The sequence below is a fragment of the Cebus imitator genome, unplaced genomic scaffold, assembly GCF_001604975.1.
Source record: "Cebus imitator isolate Cc_AM_T3 unplaced genomic scaffold, Cebus_imitator-1.0 Scaffold75, whole genome shotgun sequence".
NCBI classification, from domain to species: Eukaryota; Metazoa; Chordata; class Mammalia; order Primates; family Cebidae; genus Cebus; species Cebus imitator.
The window spans coordinates 3,354,513-3,376,301 of record NW_016107390.1 but is presented as its reverse complement, the minus strand read 5'-3'; the positions used below and the strand labels follow the sequence as shown (position 1 = coordinate 3,376,301).

At 42.6% G+C, this 21,789-nt stretch overlaps 1 protein-coding gene across 3 annotated transcripts in view; it reads left to right on the top strand.

Annotated features, from left to right (window-relative positions):
• CUNH1orf100 (chromosome unknown C1orf100 homolog) overlaps positions 1-11,517 on the top strand; it is a 26,943-nt gene extending 15,426 nt beyond the window's left edge. Inside the window, exons 4-5 of one of the 3 annotated variants that reach the window (XM_017532102.2) lie at positions 1,315-1,487; positions 10,577-11,517. In XM_017532102.2, the coding sequence (XP_017387591.1) occupies positions 1,315-1,487; positions 10,577-10,695 (292 nt within the window). In that variant the 3' untranslated portion in view covers positions 10,696-11,517. The remainder of the gene's footprint in view (positions 1-1,314; positions 1,488-10,576) is intronic. The other 2 variants (XM_037739828.1, XM_017532103.2) reach the window with 2 other exon arrangements.
• The last annotated feature ends 10,272 nt before the right edge of the window (positions 11,518-21,789 follow it).

Here is a 21,789-nt window from a genome sequence, read left to right as displayed (position 1 = left end):
GAGTCTTACTTTTTTGCCCAGGCTGGAGTGCAATGGGGTGATGTCAGCTCACTGCAACCACCACCTCCTGGGTTCAAGCGATTCTCCTGCCTCAGCCTCCCAAGTAGCTGGGATTACAGGGGTCCACCACCATGCCCAGCTAACTTTTGTATTTTTAGTAGAGATGAGTTTTAGTATGTTGGCCAGGCTGGTTTTGAACCCCTGACCTCAGGTGATCCGCCAGTCTCGGCCTCCCAAAGCACTGGGTTTACGGGTGTGAGCCACCGCGCCTGGTATGGTGGCATGCCATTCCCACATATTTCTGTGTCATTGTCTAAATAATTTCCTATTTTTTTACGTGAAAGTTGTCCCCACTCTTTTATTACCATAAAAACACTTTGACAAGCATTCTTAGAGCTAAGTCTTTGTTGACATCTAATTGCCCGGACAAAATATGTGCACATTTTCAAGGTTTTAATATGTATCACCAGAGTTGTGCCTGTGAAACTATACTGCCACAAGCGATATTTTGCCATTACATTTTGGTTGCTGTTTGCTTTTCTTTCCCAAGGGATATCTATTTGAGTAGGGGTCCAGGAAGGTTATAACCAATTTCAGGTCTGTCAAACCCCAAGAGGCACACAGTGGTTAGTCTAACCCTAACCAGATAACCAGATGTACTGGATTCTTTTTTTTTTTTTTTTTTGTCTTTGAGACAGGGTCTCGCTCTGTCACCCAGGCTTGATCTCAGCTCACTGTAACCTCTGCCTCCTGGGATCAAGGGATCCTCCCACCTAAGCCTCTCTAGTAGCTAGGACCACAGGCGCATGCCACCACACCCATCTAATTTTTGTATTATTTTGTAGAGACGGGGTTTTGCCATGTTGCCAGGCTGGCCTCAAACTCCTGAGTTCAAGCAATCTGCCCCCCTCCGCCTCCAAAAATGCTGGGATTACAGACGTGAGCCACCACCCCAGCCCTGCATTGGTTCCTTAAAGCAACCAAACATCCATAGAACCATTACATAGGGAAAGGGCACCGGGACCTCTGGAGTGTGGGCAGTGGCTGCACATGGGTGGGTCTAGCGGACAGTGTGATGCACATCACCTCCTAGGACCCGTGATTGGAGAGGAGGGAGGCTAAAGGGAAGAACAGGAGCAGAAGTCCCTGAACTATGTACTGAAGCTTTGCCAGGGCTGGTCTTAGAGCTGTGGGAGTCTTGTCAATACTCCCTTGTTAGCCCCATGGCCACTCCAGAGAATGGATTAAGCTGATGAGAAAATGGATTGCTTTTTTCTACTGGGTTTTCAGCAAACTGTTTCTGTTTCCATGTAGACCGCTCATAGACTTGACAATTCCACCCAAGAGAAAATATCACTATCAGCCTCAATTAGACCAACAGACACTCATTCGCTGTATTTGTTTTCGAAGACATTCAAAGCCTGCCGAATCATGGTATAAAGAAACCACTTACCAAAGAGACTATTCTCTGCCGTTTTATGAGATTGGTAAGTCAGGCCGACTGCTCTTAACTCTCTGAGATTAACCTTGCCTGGGCCACAGATCAGCCTCTTGTGTGGGCTTGCTGTCTCAGGGAGCCTGTTTGGGACCAGTCAAGTTGGGGGCGTGGATATGTGTGTTTCTGGGTGCAGGAAGAATTTACAGGGCCTCCCAACGTTCCTCCCTACATAACTCCCTGCAGAGGAGACTTCAGGGATGGAAAGGCATATATCCTTATTAAGACACAGCCTCAACTCTGACCACTCTTTTTTTTTTTTTTTAAGAGACAGGGTCTCACTATGTTGCCCAGACTGGTCTTGAACTCCCGCCCTCAGGTGATCCTCCCACCTCAGCTTCTCAAAGTGCTGGGATTACAGGTGTAAGCCACCACACCTGGTTGACCCCTCTTCACTGACCCCTTGTCACATGACAAAATCATTATTGTGCCTAAACATACTGTTAGGGAACTTTTCTTATTCCTGATTTCAAACTTTATGACAATGATCTGACATTTGGAGGCATGTTTCAGAAATTCTAAGTTCCCCTTGTAACGTTTGATGCTGCAGCATGTAAAAAAATACTGAAAGGGACTGAGTCTCCTGACGTATAGGACCTTGGCGAGGACATGCAGACAGCAATTTAAACATTGCTTGTGCTCCTGCTGTCATTAGTGCTCTGAATTTTAGTTCTTGGGATGAATTACTTCATTGACAGGTTTTTTTTTTTTTTTTTTTTTTTTTTTTTTTTTTTTTTTTTTTTTTTTTTTTTTTTTTAAGACGGAGTCTCACTCTGTCGCCCAGGCTGGAGTGCAGTGGTGCCATCTGGGCTCACTGCAACCTCCACCTTCTGGGTTCAAGCAATTCTCCTGCCTCAGCCTCCCGAGTAGTTGGGACTATAGGTGAAAAATGAAAGACAACTCTGTAACCTCTCATTTTTGCAAAATTGTTGATGCCTCTGATAGAAATAATGGATTTAGGCAGAAGACATGTAGTCAAGCTGGGATCTAGGCACAGTTAAAAATATGGTACCAGAAAGTGGTGCAGCCTGGGCACCGTGAGAGGAGAAACAGCTTCAGGTAGTCCCCTGTTCAGGGAGGCTTGCAGCCGGACCAGTTCTAGAGATGATTTATGTTTATATATGCATTCTTTATTTATTGAATTGTTGATGGAATGTCTATGTGTTATCTATTGCTGAGTAACAAATCATTCCAAAATGTAGTGACCAAAAACATTAATGTTGGTTTTTTGTTGTTGTTGTTTTTTTTTTTTAATGTTCTCATGGTTTCTGTGGGTAGGAATTTGAGAACTGCTCAGTGGGACATTCTGGCTCGGGGTCTCTCTTAAGGTTTCGGTCAGATGACGGTGGGGGCTGCAGTCTTGCCTGAAGGCTTGACTGGGGCTGGAGGATCCACCTCCACGGGGGCTTGCACACGTGGTTGCTGTGCTGGTGCTCACTGTTGACTGGAGACCTTAGTGCCTTTCCATGTGGGTCTCTCCATGGGGCTGCTTGAGTGTCCTGCGAGCATGGCAGTTAGCTTCCCTTAGGGCAATCTGAGACCACGGTGGAAACCACAATGTTTTTTATGACCCAGTCTCAAAAGTCACACAGTCACTTCTTGACTGGGCACAGTGGCTCATACCTGTAATCCCAGCACTTTGGGAGGCCAAGGTGGACAGTTTACCTGAGATCAGGAGTTCAAGACCAGCCTGGCCAACACGGTGTAACTCAGTATCTATTAAAAATACAAAAACTAGCCAGACATGGCAGCCAATGCCTGTAATCCCAGCTACTCAGGAGGCTGAGGCAGAATCACTTGAACCCAGGAGGCAGAGGTTGCAGTGAGTTGAGATCGTGTCACTGCACTCCTGCCTGGGTGACAGAGCAGGACTGTGTCTCAAAAAACAAAAGTCACACATTGTCACTTCTGATGACAGTTGCAGCCAGCTCTAAAGCAGTGTGTAGAGGATTACACAAGGAATGAATACCAGGGGGCAAGAGTCCTTGGGGTCCGTGCTGGAAGCTCGTGACCGCAGTATGATTTAGTTGTTTATTGAGCACCTATTATAAACCAGACACTGCTATCTGCTGAGTACAGTGACCAGGGCAGACAAGATACCTGCTTCCACAAACTGACATTCTGGTGGGTGATATAGAGCATAGCCAAGTGCACTTTTTTTTCCAAATCACAGATTGTGGTAGTGCTGCATGGGAATAAGCAGGGAGCGGAGGGTAGCTAAAGGAAGTTACTTTAAGCAGGGCAGTCAGGGAAAATGTCTATGCAATTTTAGCTGAGCCCTGAAAAATAAGAATGAGTCATATAAAGAGCATTTCAGGCAAAAGTACAGCAAGTGCAAAAGCCTGGAAGCTGGGAAGGGCTTGGCATATTTGAGGAACAGAAAGGAGACCAGTGTTGTTTGGACGGTAACGAGTGACAGAGTGATCAAGCAACTGGATTTTATTTTAAGAGCAATGCTAAGACACTGAAGGATTTTTAACAGAAGAATGACAGCCTATATGTTATTTATTTATTTATTTTTCTTTTTGAGATGGAGTCTCGCCGTGTCGCCCAGGCTGGAGTGCAGTGGCGTGAACTCGGCTCACCTCACCCTCCACCTCCCGGGTTCAAGGGATTCTTCTGCCTCAGTCTCCTGAGTAGCTGGGACTACAGGCACGTGCCACCATGCCAGGTTAATTTTTTGTATTTTTAGTAGAGACAGGGTTTCACGGTGTTAGCCAGGATGGTCTAACCTGACCTTGTGATGTGCCTGCCTCAGCCTCCCAGAGTGCTGAGATTACAGGCGTGAGCCACCGCGCCCGGCGACTTATTATATTTTCAAGGCATTATTTGCATTACTCTGGCTGCTGTGAGGACACTGTTTAGAAGGGAAAATGGAGGGGAAAGTTTCTCAGGCAGACCACTGAGAAACAGTTTAGTAGGTTAGACCAGAGATGATGCTGGCTGGGACCAGCAGGGAACATAAGGAAAAATAAATGGATTCCAGAGATACTTTTGGGGTGGCATCAGTTGGACTTGGTGATATATTTGATGCCACAGACATTTTCACTCATCCATACTTACCCCTTCAGTAAATAATTGGAGAGCCTATTCAAGTCCCAGTCAATGTGCCAGGTTTTAGGAATACCCCGTGAAGCAAAAACAGACAAAAGATTTCTATACCCTATAATCATGAATGGGTGTGGTGGCTCACACCTGTAATCCCAGCACTTTGGGAGGCCAAGGTGGGAGGATCGCTTGAGGACAGGAGTTTGAGACCAGCTTGGGTGACACAGTGAGAACCCATTTCTGCAAAAGAAATTTAAAAATTAACTGGACGTGGCAGCGCCTGTGGTCCCAGCTACTCAGGAGGCTGAGTCAGGAGGACTGCTTGAGCCCAGGAATTTGGGGCTGCAGTGAGCTGTGACTGTACTGCTGTACTCCAGCCTGGACAACATAGCAAGACCGCAGCTCTAAAAAATAAATAACCATAAAAGTCTACTTGCCTTAAATGCTATGAAGCGGAGTCTTTATGGTGGTATAAGAGCCTATAATAAGTCAGAGAAAGTTTCCCTTAGGAAATGATGAGCAGAGAGCCGAAGGATAAGCTAAAAGCTAACTGGGCAGAGTAGGCAAACCGGTACACAGAGAGTACAGCATATGCAAAGGCCCTGTGGCAGGAAGGAGCAGGACACATTTGAGGAACTAAAACAAATCAGAGTGTGCTGGAGCACAGAAATCAGGAGGGATCTTGGAGCAGGATGTGGCTGAAGAGATGGCAAGACCAGAGTAAGAAAGACTTTACAGGCCATATTCAGGTTTTGGTCTCTAGTCTGAGACTAATGGGAAACTGTTGAAAAGGTTTAAGGAGGGCAGGAGTAATGATCACAATTTCATTTTGTGAGGGATGAAAGACTAAAAAGTGCGTTCAGCGTATACTGATTGGGGGATGGGTGCACCAGGATCTCACAAATCACTGCTAAAGAACTTACCACGTAACCAAACACCATCTGGTCCCCCCAAAACTTATGGAAATCAAAAAAATTTTTTTAAATCATTTTGAAAATGTTACTCTAACTGTGGAGAAGAAAAGGAGGAACAGGATGGGGGCAGCATGGGGCAAAGACTAGATGTGGAGAGCCAGGAGACAATTGCAGTGGTTAGGTTAAAGATTTTTTCTTTTTTGAGACAGGGTCTCACTCCCATTGGCCAGGCTGGAGAGCAGCAGTGCAAGCTTGGCTCGCCGCAGCCTTGGCAGCCCAGGCTTGAGTGATCCTCCCACCTCAGCCCCCCAGTCTCTGGGACTACAGGCACGTGCCACCACACCCAGCTAATGTTTGTATTTTTTGTAGAGACAGGGTCTCACTATGTTGCCCAGGCTGGTCTCGAACTTCTGGACTCAAGCAAACCACCCGCCTCAGCCTCCCAAAATGCTGGGATTATAGGCGTGAGCCACTGCACCCAGCCAGGTTAAAGATTCTTAATTTTGGCCACATTCTTTGGAGTTTTAAAAAATCTGGACACCCAGGCTATACCTAATACCAGTTAAATCAGAGTATCTGGATGCAAAGTGGCAAGGTGGCGATCCCAGGCATCAGTAGTTTTCAAAACTCCCCAGATAATTCTATAGTGCAGCCAAGTTTGAGAACCAGTGATTTAGGCAACAGATGACGGGTGTCAGCAGTAGATTTAGGTACATTTGAGAGATGCTTAGGTGGCAATAATTGTAGAAACAACAATAGGCAGGCAAAGGGCTGGTCTGCAAGAGGCTTGACAAGGATTCCTTGGGGAAGAGTTTTTCACAGAATAAGAGAAAGAATATTAAATGGTTTATCAAAGTACAGGCTGTTATCCTAACCATTTGGCCAGTGTTTGATCCGATTCTCAGGGCAGAAGATATGTCTGGATGAGCAAGGATGTGTATTTCATGTTCAGTTCTCTGAGGTGTCTGATTAAATGTAGACCATGATAGATCATGGCTATTGCTTAAGAAATTCTTCCTTAGTTAAAATTATTTCTCGGCACACGTAATTTCACTGATTTCCTTAGGAAGCATTTGTTGGGCACTGACTGTGCAAGACACAGTGGAGGATACGGAGAAGGCTCTGTTCCCAGAGAATGGGAACAGAGCCTGGGAGGCCGAGATGGACCCTCCGAAGAAAGTTACCCCTGTATTACTTACCGCGGTGCCAACTAATGCAAATAACTCATTTTTCCAAGATAAAATACATGTCTTTACCAACGGCATGGTCCTTAGGCTCGCTGACTCTCAATATTCTCATCTGCAAAAAAGATAAAAATAGTACCTCCCTAATAGAATTGAAATATCCATATAAAGAATTTAAGTGGCTGGGCGGGGTGGCTCACACCTGTAATCCCAGCAGTTTGGGAGGCTGAGGCAGGAGGATCACAAGGTCAGGAGATCCAGACCATCCAGGCCAACATGGTGAAATCTGTATCTACTAAAAATACAAAAATTAGCTGGGTGTGGTGGCACACATCTGTAATCCCAGCTACTCGGGAGTCTGAGGCAGGTGAATCACTCGAACTTGGGAGGTACAGATTGCAGTGAGCTGAGATCACATCACTGCATTCCAGCCTGGTGACAGAGTGAGACTCTGCCTAAAAAAAAAAAAAAAAAAAAAAAAAAAAAAAAAAAAAAGATGCCCTTTTAAATAAGAAAAAAAAAAAAAAAAAAGAATTTAAGCATTATGCCTGTATGTAATATTACTTACTATACCTTCAAAAATGTTAGTTTCTGTTAGTATTATTGATCAAGAATAAATATATGCCATAATAAATATCTGTAAAAGACTAATGCAATTAAGTTCTAAAATCAGTGCACAAGGTAAAAATCACACATGATCAAAGTTATCCTTGAAAAATCTTTTAGACTGGCCAGGTGCAGTGGCTCCCACCTGTAATTCTAGCACTTTGGGAGGCTGAGGTGGGTAGATCACTTGAGGTCAGAAGTTTGAGACCAGCCTGGCCAACATGGTGAAACCCCATCTCTACTGAAACACACACACACACACACACACACACACACACAAATTAGCCAGGCATGGTGGCCCATGCCTATAGTCCCAGATACTCAGATACTCTGGAGGCTGAGGCAGGAGAATTGTTTTAACCCCAGGAGGAGGAGGTTGCAGTGAGCCAAGACAGTGCTTCTGCACTCCAGCCTGGGCAACAGAGTGAAGGAAACTCCATCTCAAAAATCAAACAGACAAAATTTCTTGATTGTTGAAGAGTGATTATACTAAATCATCAAAATATTTGGAATACCTGGAATTCTCAGCAAGGTGATTAAAGTTTCTCTGTGGCTATCAACTAATTCTTCATATATTTTTCAACAATGACTTTCAAAGGAGTCACCACCACAAATCCACACAAACAATAATTGCATTTTGTCAGATGGTAAGGAAATCCAAAAAATCATTTCACACTTTCTTTCCATAGCATCCCTGATCTGTGTAGCACGTTTCAGGGTTGATAACACCCACTGTTCTCACATTTACTGTTGAGTTCACCCAGTTAAATTGTGTATGATTCAACCCCATTGTACATCCTACAAGGATCATGAAGAGCTGCTGAGTGGAATTCCTCACTCTTATAAACTACTTTATTATATTTCCAGAACACAGCATACTTAGAGATAAGATGGACCCTCAGAAGAAAGTTACCCTTGTATTACTTACCCCGGTGCCAAATAATTCAAATAACTCATTTTTCCAAGATAAAATATATGTCTTTACCAACAGCATGGTCCTTAGGTTCTCTGACTCTCAATATTCTCAACTGCAAAAAGGATAAAAATAAGTGGCTGGGTGCGGTGCTCACGCCTGTAATCCCAGCACCCTGGGAGGCTAAGGCATTGCTATTTGACTCCATAGTAAACCTTGGAAAGTCATGTCGTTGCTAACTACAGACAGAATCACACTTGATTCAATCTAAAAAATCCTCAAAGATTTCATTTCTATTCATACTCCTTGGGTTAGTGAAATGTTGTCCATTCTTAATATCCAGAAATGTTAATTTCTTGAGATACTCTTGAAGCACTAAGGAAGGTAGACTAGAACAGTGAAAGATTGATGATTTTGGAGTCTGTTGTGTGTTAAATGTGGACTGTACCTCTTATAAGCTATGTATACTTAGGCAAATTAATCTTTTTGAGATGGCAATATCAGTGTACCACTGAGAATTACTCTGTTACATTGTAACAAAAATTTATTATTAGGACCGTCCTAGCACTTTAGGAGGCCAAGGTGGGCAGATCACTTGAGGTCAGGAGTTCCAGACTAGCTTGGCCAACATGGCAAAACCCCATCTCTACTAAAAATACAAAAATTAGCAAGGGGTGGTGGTGGTGGGCACCTGTAATCCCAGCTACTTGGCTGAGGCAGGAGAATCTCTTGAACCCGGAAGGCAGAGGTTGCAGTGAGCCAAGATGGCACCACTGTACTCCAGCCTGGGTGACAGAGTAAGACTCCGTCTCAAAAGCAAAAAAGGTTTGTTACAATGCTATTGAAACACTAGTCTTTGGTTCCTTGAGCAATAATTGTATTAAAGTCCTCTTTGAATCCTTATCTTTAGATAAGCAAAACTGTTAATGATTATAGATTTGAGGTTATAAAATACGAAGGAACACCAATAGGTATGAATTTAGGGATGGCAGGATGGTGGGTGGATAAGACATGTGAATTCTCAAGTAAGACCAGTAGATTTTGAGTTCTGCCTCTGCCATTTCCTGGCTGTGTGGCCTTGAGCAATGTACTTGTCACTCTGTTGCTTCTGATAGCAAAGGGGATGGTGAAATGGACTCCCAGTTGAAGAAAGATAAGGTTTAAAGTGTGTTCTTTGGCTGCTGTCTGGAGGTTGGATGACAGCAGGAGTCTAAGCAAGGTGAAAGGATATCAGTGTTTCAGGTGAGTCCAGGTGGCTTGGGTGGGGCGTGGCAGAGGGAGTGGGAGAGATAGAGGGTAATAATTAATTGGATTTGGTTGGTGAGACAGTGGTCAAGGGTGACTCCTAGGTTTCTGGTTTGTGTTATTGTAAGAAGAATGGATGAACTTCATTGATTTCTTTTCCCTTTTTTTTTTTTTTTTTTGAGACGAAGTTTCGCTCTTGTTGCCCAGGCTAGAGTGCAATGGCACGACCTTGGCTCACTGCAACCTCTGCCTCCCGGGTTCAAGCAATTCTCCTGCCTCAACCTCCCGAGTAGCTGGGATTACAGGAGCCTGCCACCATGCCTGGCTAATTCTATATTTTTAATAGAGATGGGGTTTCACCATGTTGGCCAAGCTGGTCTTGAAAACCTGACCTCAAATGATCCACCTGCCTCGGCCTCCCAAAGTGCTGGGATTACAAGCTGAAGCCACCATGTCAGGCCTATTTTCTATTTATTGTGATATCTATCATACCTGCCAAAAACATTTTCTATATATTCAATTTAAAGAGTAATAATAAAAATATTTATCCCTTAGGTCAGTCGTGAAAAATAATTGACTAGTATACTTAAAGCCTTTGGGTCCACCATCTTTCTCCGCAGACATACCCTCTGTCCTGAATTTGTGTTCATCTTGCCTTTGCTATTGATTGTTTTCACTACATATGTATCTATTCCTAAATAATATAGTGATTGATTTTGCATGATTTTGAACTTTGTTTATTCTGTTTGGGGTTCACTGAACTTTTCAGTCCAAAGATTTATAGTCAATACAATTTGAAAAAACAAAGAAACCTCTAAAAAGAGAAAAAAAGAATTTGGGGATGGCAACAAGTGTAGTGTGATACAAAATGGCGCACTGATAATGTGACACTAAAAAGGTTTGGGGGTACAGAATGGGATGTCGAAATGCAAATGTATGTGATTTGTTTCATCTTATATTTTGGCATAATTCAATAATATGCCTCTTCATCAGAGACTTAACCAAAAAAGCAACCTTTTGACCGAGTCCTTTTCCAACATTTTAAATGCATTCATTTGTCTTAAACACTGTAAGTTATTTTGTTATTGTGCACAATTGCTAAAAGGACAGTGTGTGAAAAATTAGGAGTGAGTAGTCTTAAAATAAATCCTTAATTTGTTTTCAATTCCAGATTGGAACCAGAAATTAGCCACAGTTTCACTGAATCCTCGACCACTTAATTCACTGCCAGAGCTCTACTGTTGTGAAGAGAGAAGCGGCTTTGAAAGAAACGCTTTGAAACTAAAATAACCATGGCATTTGAACAAAAGAATGTCTAGCATTCTTAGGTGACTCTTTTAGACTAAGTTAATGGGAGCAGAACTACTTTTAATGTAAGTGTATATACAGATGACTATAATCCTAAAATGTTTACATGCAGCAAATTCTTTTCAGATTAAGTTGGTGAGCTTAGAGCAGCGAATCAAGATTTAGCCTTAAGAGAACTTGATTTTTAGCCCCACTCCCAGTCTTACTGCTGATGCTGGCAAACCATATTACACTTAGGCCAGTGGTTATACGCCGGCTCAGGTAAGAAGATCATTGCATCTGCGCAATCATTGCACCACTGCTGGGAAAAATAAAAAAGAACCTGGGGGTCACAGCCAATTAGGAAGAAGACTGGCACTAGGGACCCTAAAGGGGCTGTGGATGGAGAAACTCAGGTATAGCATGGGGCTGTAGTGAGATGTGGGACTGGTAAAAAGGATTAACTGGAAGCTTGTCTGCAGGAGTTAACACCCCTATCTTGGCATGAAGAAAGCCTGACAGCTAGGCATCAGCTCCTCTGGCAGAAAGCTAAAAGGTCTTCTCTAAGGAGAGGAAAGGATCCCAAAGACAGGAACCTTACATTTTGCTTCTGGGGACCTCTGCCCTCCCCTAGCTCCCCAGCACACTAGTTGGCTCCCTCTTCACTCACCCCCAAATAACCACTTAATTAATAAACTTCTCCCAAGAATGCAGAGTTCCCGCCAAGCACAGTGGCTCACGCCTGTAATCCCAGCACTTTGGGAGACCAAGGCGGGCAGATCACGAGGTCAGGAGTTTGAGACCAGCCTGGCCAACATGGTGAAACCGCATATCTACTAAAAATACAAAAATTAGCCAGGCATAGTGGTTTGTGCCTATAATCCCAGCTACCTGGGAGGCTGAGGCAGGAAAATCACTGGAACCCAAGAGGCAGAGGCTATAGTGAGCCGAGATCATGCCACTGCAGTTCAGCCTGGGCAACTCTATCTCAAAAAAAAAAAAAAAAAAAAAGAGGCCACATGGTGATTACAGCCCTGTTTTTATAACTGCCGCCTGCTACTATCCATTCTGTGCTCCTTTTGACTTCAACACACAAGTCAGCAGTCACGGTTCTTTACCTGGTGGAGTGGCCTAAACCTCCATTCCTGAGGGATCTGGTGGTTAGTAGTCCTGCCTGGATTGGGTTTTTTGTAGTTTTACCCTAACCTTAATCACAAGGTGTGGTAATGCTGAGGCATCCTAAGTGACCTGTATTCCAGACAGTCTTCCTTTGTGGAGAGGTGGAGTAGCAGTCCAGTTTCCCCTTGGTAATGCAAATCAGCCGCCCCAACCAGCAACGTAACTTCCTTCTTAGCTCGTTGACTCAAGAGGCACAAGGAGCCTACAATGGCTGGGCAGCAGTCTTAAGTCCAGTTCAACGGGAACACTGTGTCTCCCAGCAGGAGCATTCCTCCCTCTGGAACCGAGATCTCTAGGCCAGCAGAGAATAAAGTCCTGAGAACAGTAAGCAAACATTTTGCTAATGGGTTACTAAGCGTAACCATAGTCACACTACTCCCATGTCTACCTCTTGATTCCTGGATCTGTGAATCCCAGCTATGGGAGAGCGAGCACCGTATATTGGACACGGATTCAGAGCATTTCCAGCCTTCCGGAGAAGCTTCCTGCAAGCGCTGCAAGGTATTGCCCCCTAGCTGGTACCACAACTGATTCTTCAAAAGGCGATTCCATGGCTCTGTCAAGCCAGCTGCATCTGGATACAGTGGGGAACACAGTAAGACCAGAAAATTCCGTAAGCATAAGCATAAGCCCATTGTTGCACTTCCTTGGCTGTAGCATTGAATTCTTTCATCAGAACGCAATGCTGTGTGGAATAGCATGACGGTGGATAAGGCATTCTGTAAGTCCACACATAGTAGTTTTGGCAGAAGTATTGTGTTCAGGGAAGACAAATCCACATCCAGAGTAAGTGTCTGTTTTAGTAAGGACAAACCGCTGCCCCTTCTATGATAGAAGCAATCCAATGTCATCAACCTGTCCCCAGGTAGCTGACTGATCACTCCAGGGAATGGTGCCATACTGAGGGCAAGGTTGGCCTTGGCGAGTTGAAGTTCATGTTGCTGAGCCCCTGTGTAATCTCCATCCTTGCCACCATGGCTATTTTATTCATGAGCTCGTTGGGTAATGACAGTGATGGCTGGGGAAAGAATCTGACTGGTATCTACAGAATGGGTCAGCCTATCCATTTGATTATTAAAATCCTTCTCTGTTGGCTGGGTGCAGTGGCACATGTCTGCAATCCCAGCACTTTGGGAGGCCGAGGCAGGAAGAATTGCTTGAGCCCTGGAGTTTGAGACCAGGCTGGTCAATATAATAAAACCTCATCTCTACCAAATAAATAACTAAGCCAGGCATGGTGGCATGCACCTGCAGTCCCAGTTATTCAGGAGGCTGAGGTGGGATGATGGCTTGAATCCAGGAGTTTGAGGTTGCGGTGAGCTATGATCAAACTTCTGCATTCCAGCCTGAGTGACAAATACTATCTTGTCTCAGAAAAAAAATTAATTAACAAAATCCTCTGTTGAGGTCCCCTTCAATGAACATTCACATGGGACACAAATATCTTTGTGTTTTTTGCCCATTCAGAGAGATCTATCCAAATACCTGTTACCCAAATTTCTTTTTCTTTTTTTAAAAGTATAATAGAGGGGCTGGGCGCAGTGGCTCACGCCTGTAATCCCAGCACTTTGGGAGGCTGAGGCAGGCAGATCACTTGAGGTCAGGAGTTCGAGAGCAGCCTGGCCAACATGGTGAAACCCCGTCTCTACTAAAATACAAAAATTATCCAGGTGTGGTGGCAGGCACCTGTACTCCCAGCTACTTGGGAGGCTGAAACAGGAGAATCGCTTGAACCCAGGAGGCGGAGCTTGCAGTGAGCTGAGATTGCACCACTGCACTTCAGCTTGGGTGACAGAGTGAGATTCCGTCTCAAAAAAAAAAAAAAAAACAAAAATATAATAGAGACAGGGTTTTGCCATGTTGCTCAGGCTGGTCTTGAACACCTGAGCTCAAGAGATCTGCCTGCCTCAGCCTCCCAAAGTGCTAGGATTACAGGCAAGAGCCATCACGCCTGGCCCCTCTTCTCCAAATGTGTCACTAAATTTCCAATCATGTTGGGCCATCCAGCCAAACCACTGGCTACGGCCCATGAATTAATATTTAATTGCACAGCTGGCCATCTCTCCTTCTAAGCAAAGTGCATAACCAAGTCTGCTATGCAGTTATGCCCCACTGGGAGGATTTCTCTTTAACGCTGTCCTTCAGGGGGTGCCCCAGCGAGGGACTGTGGTGCTGTAGCTGTCCACTTTCGGGTGGGGCTGCGTATCATGCGGAACCATCTGCCAACTAGGCCCAGACTTCTTTTTCGGTGTCAGCTGATAATAGGAAACTCCCCATGAAGCCACAGGTGCAGGCTGAGAAAGAGAAGGCAGTGTAGAAGGAGTGGGGACCACCAGCATTTAGACCACTTCATGTAACTTACTTGTGCCTTCAGGGCCTGTTGGGGCCTAATCACATATATACCACTTCTATTTGTGAATGGGATGTTGCGTTGCTATGCACACCCAACTTACGACTTGGTGGGTCAGATAACATCAGTTCACGATGGGCAGCTAGGGTTGCATGGTAATTTGGTGGCCCATGGTCAAGCATTCAGTCTCTGCTAAAGCCCAGTAGTAGGCCAAGAGTCGTCTGTCAAAAAGAGAGAAGCTATCCAAGGATGTTGGCAGGGCCTTGCTCCAAAACAAATTTTTTTTTTAACTTTTTTTCTGTCTTTTTTGGGTAAACCAAACCAAATAAAACAACTATTTGAAATTTCACACTAGAGATTTTGCTGGTCCCCCAAATAAAAACATTATTTCCTGGCAAAACAATCCCCAATTGCAATGATGGTGGCTCCCAGTTCATCAGACTCTATCAAGCAATGCACTCTCATTCTCCACACCTGGGGTAACTATTGCCATTCATGCAAACCACAGCCAGAAGGGATGAATAAACGGTTTAGCAAAAACCTACACACTCAACTGGAGCCAGTTCTGTTACATCCATTGGGTTCCTCTTTTCTTTTGTTCACGCTTATGAACTTGGAATGTCCACACTTGGCTTGACAGAAGCAGCACAGGGGCAGCTTGAACCCATCACAGGACGGAACTGGGCAGGTTTCCTGAGCCCAGCCCAGGAAACCAGGCAGAACAAAAGTGTCCCAGGGTTTCTCTGGAGAAGCAGCTGCAGCAGCAGCAGCACCAGGCCTGTCTCCCATCTCTTGGTCTCATCACTGAGGGGAGGCCCAGAGAAGCAGCACAGTCAGCCAAGGAAAGGGCCCCCATCACAGTGCAGCGATGCCAGCTGGCGTCTTCCTGCTGAAGACCTCTGGACAGAGAAGATGATCCCAATGTTTGGCAGTGATCCATAGAAAACCCTCTGTATGGAGGGGAACCAAAACAGGAACCTAGGACAGCTGGTTTGAGCCTTGAGCACCGCTGTTGGCAGACACCTACTTGGGGTTTTCATAGAGACTAAGGGGATGGGAGTGTGAAGGAATGGGAGTGATGGTGCTGCTGCTTCTCAAGCTCCATCTCAGCATCCCTCTGCAGCTGGAGAGCTGGAAGCTGCTGCAGCCTCTTTGTCCTGCTCTGGGGGTGTGGCTGGTGGCATGTTGCAGAGTCTACCTGTGGAGCTTCCAGCCTCAACCCTGGTCAGCACGGTGAGTGTGCTACCAGAAGTCACAGGGAATGAGGAACTCCGGCTTTGCCCGTGGGAAGGGGTCTGCAGGCTTTCCCCGCAGGCCTGAATGGAGTGGCATGGAACACACAGAGTCAGTGTTATATATTTTACATATTTTCTTAATGGTTACCATGAGGATTACAATTAACATCCTGAATTTGTAACAGTATTATCTTAATTGATACTAACTTAGCTTCAATAATGTACAAAAACTTGGCTCCTATACAGCTCTTTCCTGACCTTGTCATTGCCACAAATTACATTTTAATGCACTGTACCCAATAGCATAAATTTTTATTATTTTTTATGCATTTGTCTTTTAAATCTTGTAGAAAAGAAAATGTGGAGTTGCAAACCAGAAATACATTAATACTGGCTTTTATCTTTACCGGAGAACTTAATTTCTTCACTCAGCTTGAAGTTACTGGCTAGTTTCATTTCAAACTGGGAGACTCCCTGTAGCACTTTTTTTGTTTGTGTTTTTTGTGTGTGTGTGTTTTTTGAGACATTCTTGCTTTGTCATCCAGACTGGAGTACAATCTTGGCTCACTGCAACCTCCGCCTACCCAGTAAAACTGATTCTGCTGCCTCAGCTTCCCGAGTAGCTGAAATTACAGGTGCATGCCACCATGCCTGGCTAATTTTTTTATTTTTAGTACAGATGAGGTTTCGCCGTGTTGGCCAGACCAGTCTCAGCTCCTGGTCTCAAGCACTCCACCCACCTCAGCTTCCCAAAGTGCTGGGATTATAAGCATGAGCCAGGGTGCCCAGCCCTACTCCCATTTTTTTTTAAAGAATATGTTTATTTTGTTTCACTTTTTGAGACAGAATCTCACTCTGTCACCCAGGCTGGAGTGTAGTGGTGCAATCTTGGCTCAATGCAACCTCTGCCTCCTGGGTTCAAGTGATTCTCCTGCCTCGGCCACCCTAGTACCTGGGATTACAAACGCCTGCCACCATGCCTGGCTAATTTGTTTGTATTTTTGGTAGAGATGAGGTTTCACCATATTGGCCAGCTGGTCTTGAACTCCTGGCCTCAAGTGATCTGCACACCATGGCCTCCCAAAATGCTGGAATTACAGGTGTGAGCCACTGCATCTGGACATGTAGCACTTTTTAAAGGGAAAGACCTTTGGGTAATATTCTTCCTCCACTTTTGTTTATCTAGTTATGTCTTAATTTCTCCTTCATATTTGAAAAATAATTTTGCCAGATATTCTTAGTTTTTTTCTTTTAGTACTTTAAGTAAATATTATCTCATTTTTTGTTCTGACCTGTATGATTTTTGTAAGAAATCAGCTTTTAATGTTACTGAGGATCCCTTGGACATGATGAATAACTTCTGTCTTGATGCTTTCATGATGCTCCATCTTTGTCTTTTGACAGTTTGATTATGCGTCTCAGTGTAGATCTCTTTTGTGTTTATCCAGCTTTGAATGGATTAAGCTTCTTGGATTTGTAGATTCATTTCCTTCATCAATCTTTGGAAGTTTTTGATTATTTCTTCAAATATTCTGTCTCTTTCTGGGACTCCCATAATGCATGTTGGTCCACTTGATAGTTGTCCCACAGGTCCCTTAGGCTTTGTTCACTTTTCTTCCTTTTTCTTTCTGCTCCTCAGACTGAATAATTTCAGTTGTCCTATCTTCAAGTTCACTGATTCTTCCTTCTGCTTGCTCAAATCTTCTGTTGAATTCCCCTGTAAATTTTTCATTTTAGTCACTGTACTTTTCAGCCCCAGAATTTCTATTTGGTTCCTTTTTATCAATTCTCTTCATGGATATTCTTTTGTTCATACATCATTTTCCTGGTTTCCTTAAGCTCTCTGAGCATATTTGAGACAGCTTATTTAAAGTCCTTGTCTAGTAAGTCTGATGTATCATCTTTTCAGGGATGGCTTTAGTCTTTTTCTTTTTTTTTCTTCCTCTGAGACCATAATTTCCCATTTCTTTGTAATTTGTTGCTGTTGCTAAAAATGAACATTTGATTATAATGCGGAAACTCTGTAAATCTGTTTTTCTTTTTCCTAGGGCTTGCTGTTCTTGATTGTTGAAGGCTAAGATTATGTTACTGATTTTTTCAAACTTTTTTTGTTTTGTTTTTGCAAAAACTGTACACCTTACATTAGTTACTGAAGTCTCTGTTCCTTTAGATTGTGTTCAGCCAGTGCTTTGACAGAGATTCCCTTAATTCCTAGGATCACACACACACACACACACACACACACACACACACACACAGCTCTGAGCTGAGGGATTCCAACTCTGCCTCAGCCTTCTCTTCTTGAGCTAAACCTAGGGATCAGCCAAAGGTGAGATCTTAGGATCTTCTCTGGACTTTTCTGGGCATATGTCCTGCCTTGAACATGTTTATGGCTTTCTATATTCCCTAATATACACTTTTGAATCACCAAATTTCTCAAATAAACTCTCCTCTGTTCTTCCTCCCTGGCTTTAGATTATTATACGCCTCAACTACATGTCATCTTTTGCTCCAAGCAGTTGTGGTTTTTCTGTTCTCATCATAATGTTTCTAAGCAATGCTCACCACTTTTCCATCCTGGTTGAATTCTGAGTTAGATAAAACACAGATGAGCACTGTGTGCCAGCCCTTCAGGTAGCCACAGAGAGGTTAAAATAGAAAAACCACAATAATTTGCAAATAAGGTCTGCTCTGTTCCTTTTAGAACCAGAGACTAGGGTCCCACATTGGCATGCAGGTTGCTTTCTTCAAGATTGCCGTTGACCTGGAAAGGGGATGGGCAAGGACAAGTAAAAACACCACAGAGCTTTCCTACCATTTTAAATTTGCCTTTTTCTTGATTTGCTATTTACCTGACTGATGTAAACCTGTGTTTTCCAGAGTTCTGACCAAGTTCATTCTGAGTTCCTTTTTGTTTTTTGATGATTCTGTGGAGAAATGGGTGTTTGAAGATGAAACTCTGCCATTTTGCTGATGCCAGCCCTGATCCCAAAATTTGTATCAAATGCAAAAGACCCAGAAGAGCAAAATCACTCTTGAAAAAGAACAGAGCTGGAGGGCTTACACTCCTCAATTTAAAAACATGCGATAAAGCCACAGCATCAAAATGGTGTGGTACTGGCATAAAAACAAAGGCACAAAGGCATTTTAATGGGAAAAGAATAGTATTTTCAACTAATGGTGCAAGGACAAGTAAATATCTACACACAAGGAGATACACTAAGACTTTTACCTCACACCACATAAAAATTAACTCAAAATGGATCAAAGACCATTTTATGAAATGGCCTTTCACATGTGAAAGTTTAAATTATACATTTTAGAAAACAACATCAAATAAAAACTAAATGAGCTTGGATTAGGCAGATTCCTTAAATGTGACACCAAAAACAACCTAGGTAAGGAAAAGCTGATAAGTTGAACTTGACCAAAATTTAAAACTTTTGCACTTCAAAAAACACCACCAAACAAGACAATAAGATGGTGAGCCACAGACTAGAAAAAAATATTTGCAAATCATATATCTGATACAGAATCTGTATCTAGAATGTATAATGACTTCTTATATAATTAAAAAACAATCAATTTAAAAATGAGCAAAATATTTGAATACATATCAAGGATATATAAATGGACATAAAAATGCTAATGAAACATCATTAGTTACATTAGGAAAACATAAATTAAAACAAGAAACCAACAGTTCATACCCACTAGAACGGTTTGTATGATCTGACCCAGAGATTCCATTCCCAGGTGTCTATCCAAGAGAAACAAAAACCTATGTCCACACAAAGACTTACATGCAAATGCTCATAGTACTATCATAATATCAACAACAACAACAACAACAAAAAACCTGAAAATAACTCGTGTCCATGAACAGATGAAGAAAATATGGTATATCTGTATTAATAGAATATTAATCAGCATTAAAAAGGAATGAAGCACATGGTATTGTCTCAAAACATGTTTTTAAAAAAACAGCCAGATGCAAAAAGATTAAATATTGTGATTTCATTTATGTGAAATGCCCAAGAAAGGCAACACTATTGAGACAAAAGTAGACTTGTGAGGTTGGGTATGGGAATGGGAGTGACTACAAATGGGCACAAGGAATCTTTAGGGGGTGATGCAAATGTTCTAAAATTGCACAGTAGGGACAGCTGCACAATTCTGTAAATTCACTATATCATTGAATTGTATCATTAAAAACAGGCAAATTTTATAGTATGTAAATTACATTTCAATAAAGTTGTTTAAATAAAAACTGCTTACACTTATCACTTTGATAAAAAATAAAATGGCAAAGCCAGAAAAAAAGCCTAAGAAAGGTGAAAGAAGACTGATGGATGCTGTGTATGAAGGTCACTCAGATCTTTTCTTTTCAGGTAGACTCTAGAAAGATGAATATTGTTCTACAAAAACATCTAGGCTAATGGCTGTTGGTGTTTCCAAGCAAAATTGCTTCTCGACCTTTAGAGAAAAAAGTAGTGGGCATCAAGTTATAAAGCCAATAATCTCTTCTTTCCCTAAATTCTGGAAGCATTTTCCAAAGAGGCAATCTTTTAGCTCATACAGTACATGACTCTGGCATCTAATGAAAGCAGTTATTCTTTCTTTTACAATGTTGGTATTTGTGTCAGTGTGGATGTTCATATGGTTTCTAAAGACCAAGCCTGTAAAATGATGTCAAATGTCAACATCTCAATTATCCTTCCCCAAAAGTACACTGACCATGATTTATACTGTGGATTCCTAAAACTATCAATCACTAAATGTACTCAGTTCTCAGGTATATTTGAAACAGCAATTTATTCTCAGTAACTGCTATAACTCATTTCTTAAAAATACTTTAAAAATCATATACTCCTAAAAATATAAATACAAAAATACATAAAGAAAACTCCAGGCCGGGCGGGGTGGCTCAAGCCTGTTATCCCAGCACTTTGGGAGGCCAAGGCGGGTGGATTACAAGGTCAAGAGATCGAGACCATCCTGGTCAACATGGTGAAACCCCGTCTCTACTAAAAATACAAAAAATTAGCTGGGCATGGTGGCGCGTGTCTGTAGTCCCAGATACTCAGGAGGCTGAGGCAGGAGAATTGCCTGAACCCAGGAGGCGGAGGTTGCGGTGAGCCGAGATCGCGCCATTGCACTCCAGCCTGGGTAACAAGAGCGAAACTCCGTCTCAAAAAAATAAAAAAATTAAAAAAAAAAAAGAAAACTTCAAAGTTCTCTTCCAGTGATCAATGTTAACCATTTAATATACACCCTTACATATTTTGTCCTTGGTATAGATCAACAAATATATATAGTTTTAAATTTTATTCCCTCCTCTTCCATTTCATAGAATATCATCTTACGCTATTAACAGACCTTCAGGTTGTTTTCAATTACATATGAAATAGGGTTGCCTTTTTATTTATTTATTATTATTATTTTTTTTGAGACAGCCACCCAGGCTGGAGTATGGTGGCACGATCTCAGCTCACTGCAACCTCCAACCCCCAGGTTCAAGTGACTCTCCTGCCTCAGCCTCCTGAGTAGCTGGGATTACAGGTGCCCACCACCACACCAAACTAATTTTTGTATTTTTAGTAGAAATGAGGTTTTGCCACGTTGGCCAGGCTGGTCTTAAACTCCAGACATCAGGTGATCCACCCACCTTGGCCTCCCAAAGTGCTGGAATTACAGGTGTGAGCCACTGGGCGTGGCCTTCTTTTTTCTTTTTGTAGTGTGATTGCTGGTAGGTCAAAGGATTTGCAAATACAACTTTTAACAGATTTTGTCACATTGCTTCCCCTACAAATTATAATAATTCACACTGTAACCGGCAGTTATGAAAGTATCTATTTCTCCACATTCTTGGTAGCACTGATCTTTTCATATTTACCAATCCAAGAGATGAGAAGTGATATCTCACTCATTGCTATTTTTTTTTTTAAATCTATAGGGAAAGGTGAATACTTTTCATGTTTTGGGCCACTGATATTTCTTTTCCTGTGGATTGCTCAATATAAATTTTTTACCCATTTTTCTGTTACTTGTCACTTTATTTGGTTTTTGTACATTAGGGATATGTGTTGAAATATTTTTTCCCAAGTTTGTTTTCTCAGGCTTTAAAAAAAAACTTTGTTCATAATATTAAATATGTATATATTAACTCAGTTCAATCTGAACATTTTTCCTTAGGTTCCTGAGTTTCCTGTTTTTATGAAGAAGGCTTTCCCTAAGATTATATAAGCCTATGTTAAGTTCCCAAATATGCTTGCATCTATTTCTGGAATGTCTATTCCATTTCTTATGTATTTATTCTTTCTCATAGCAATG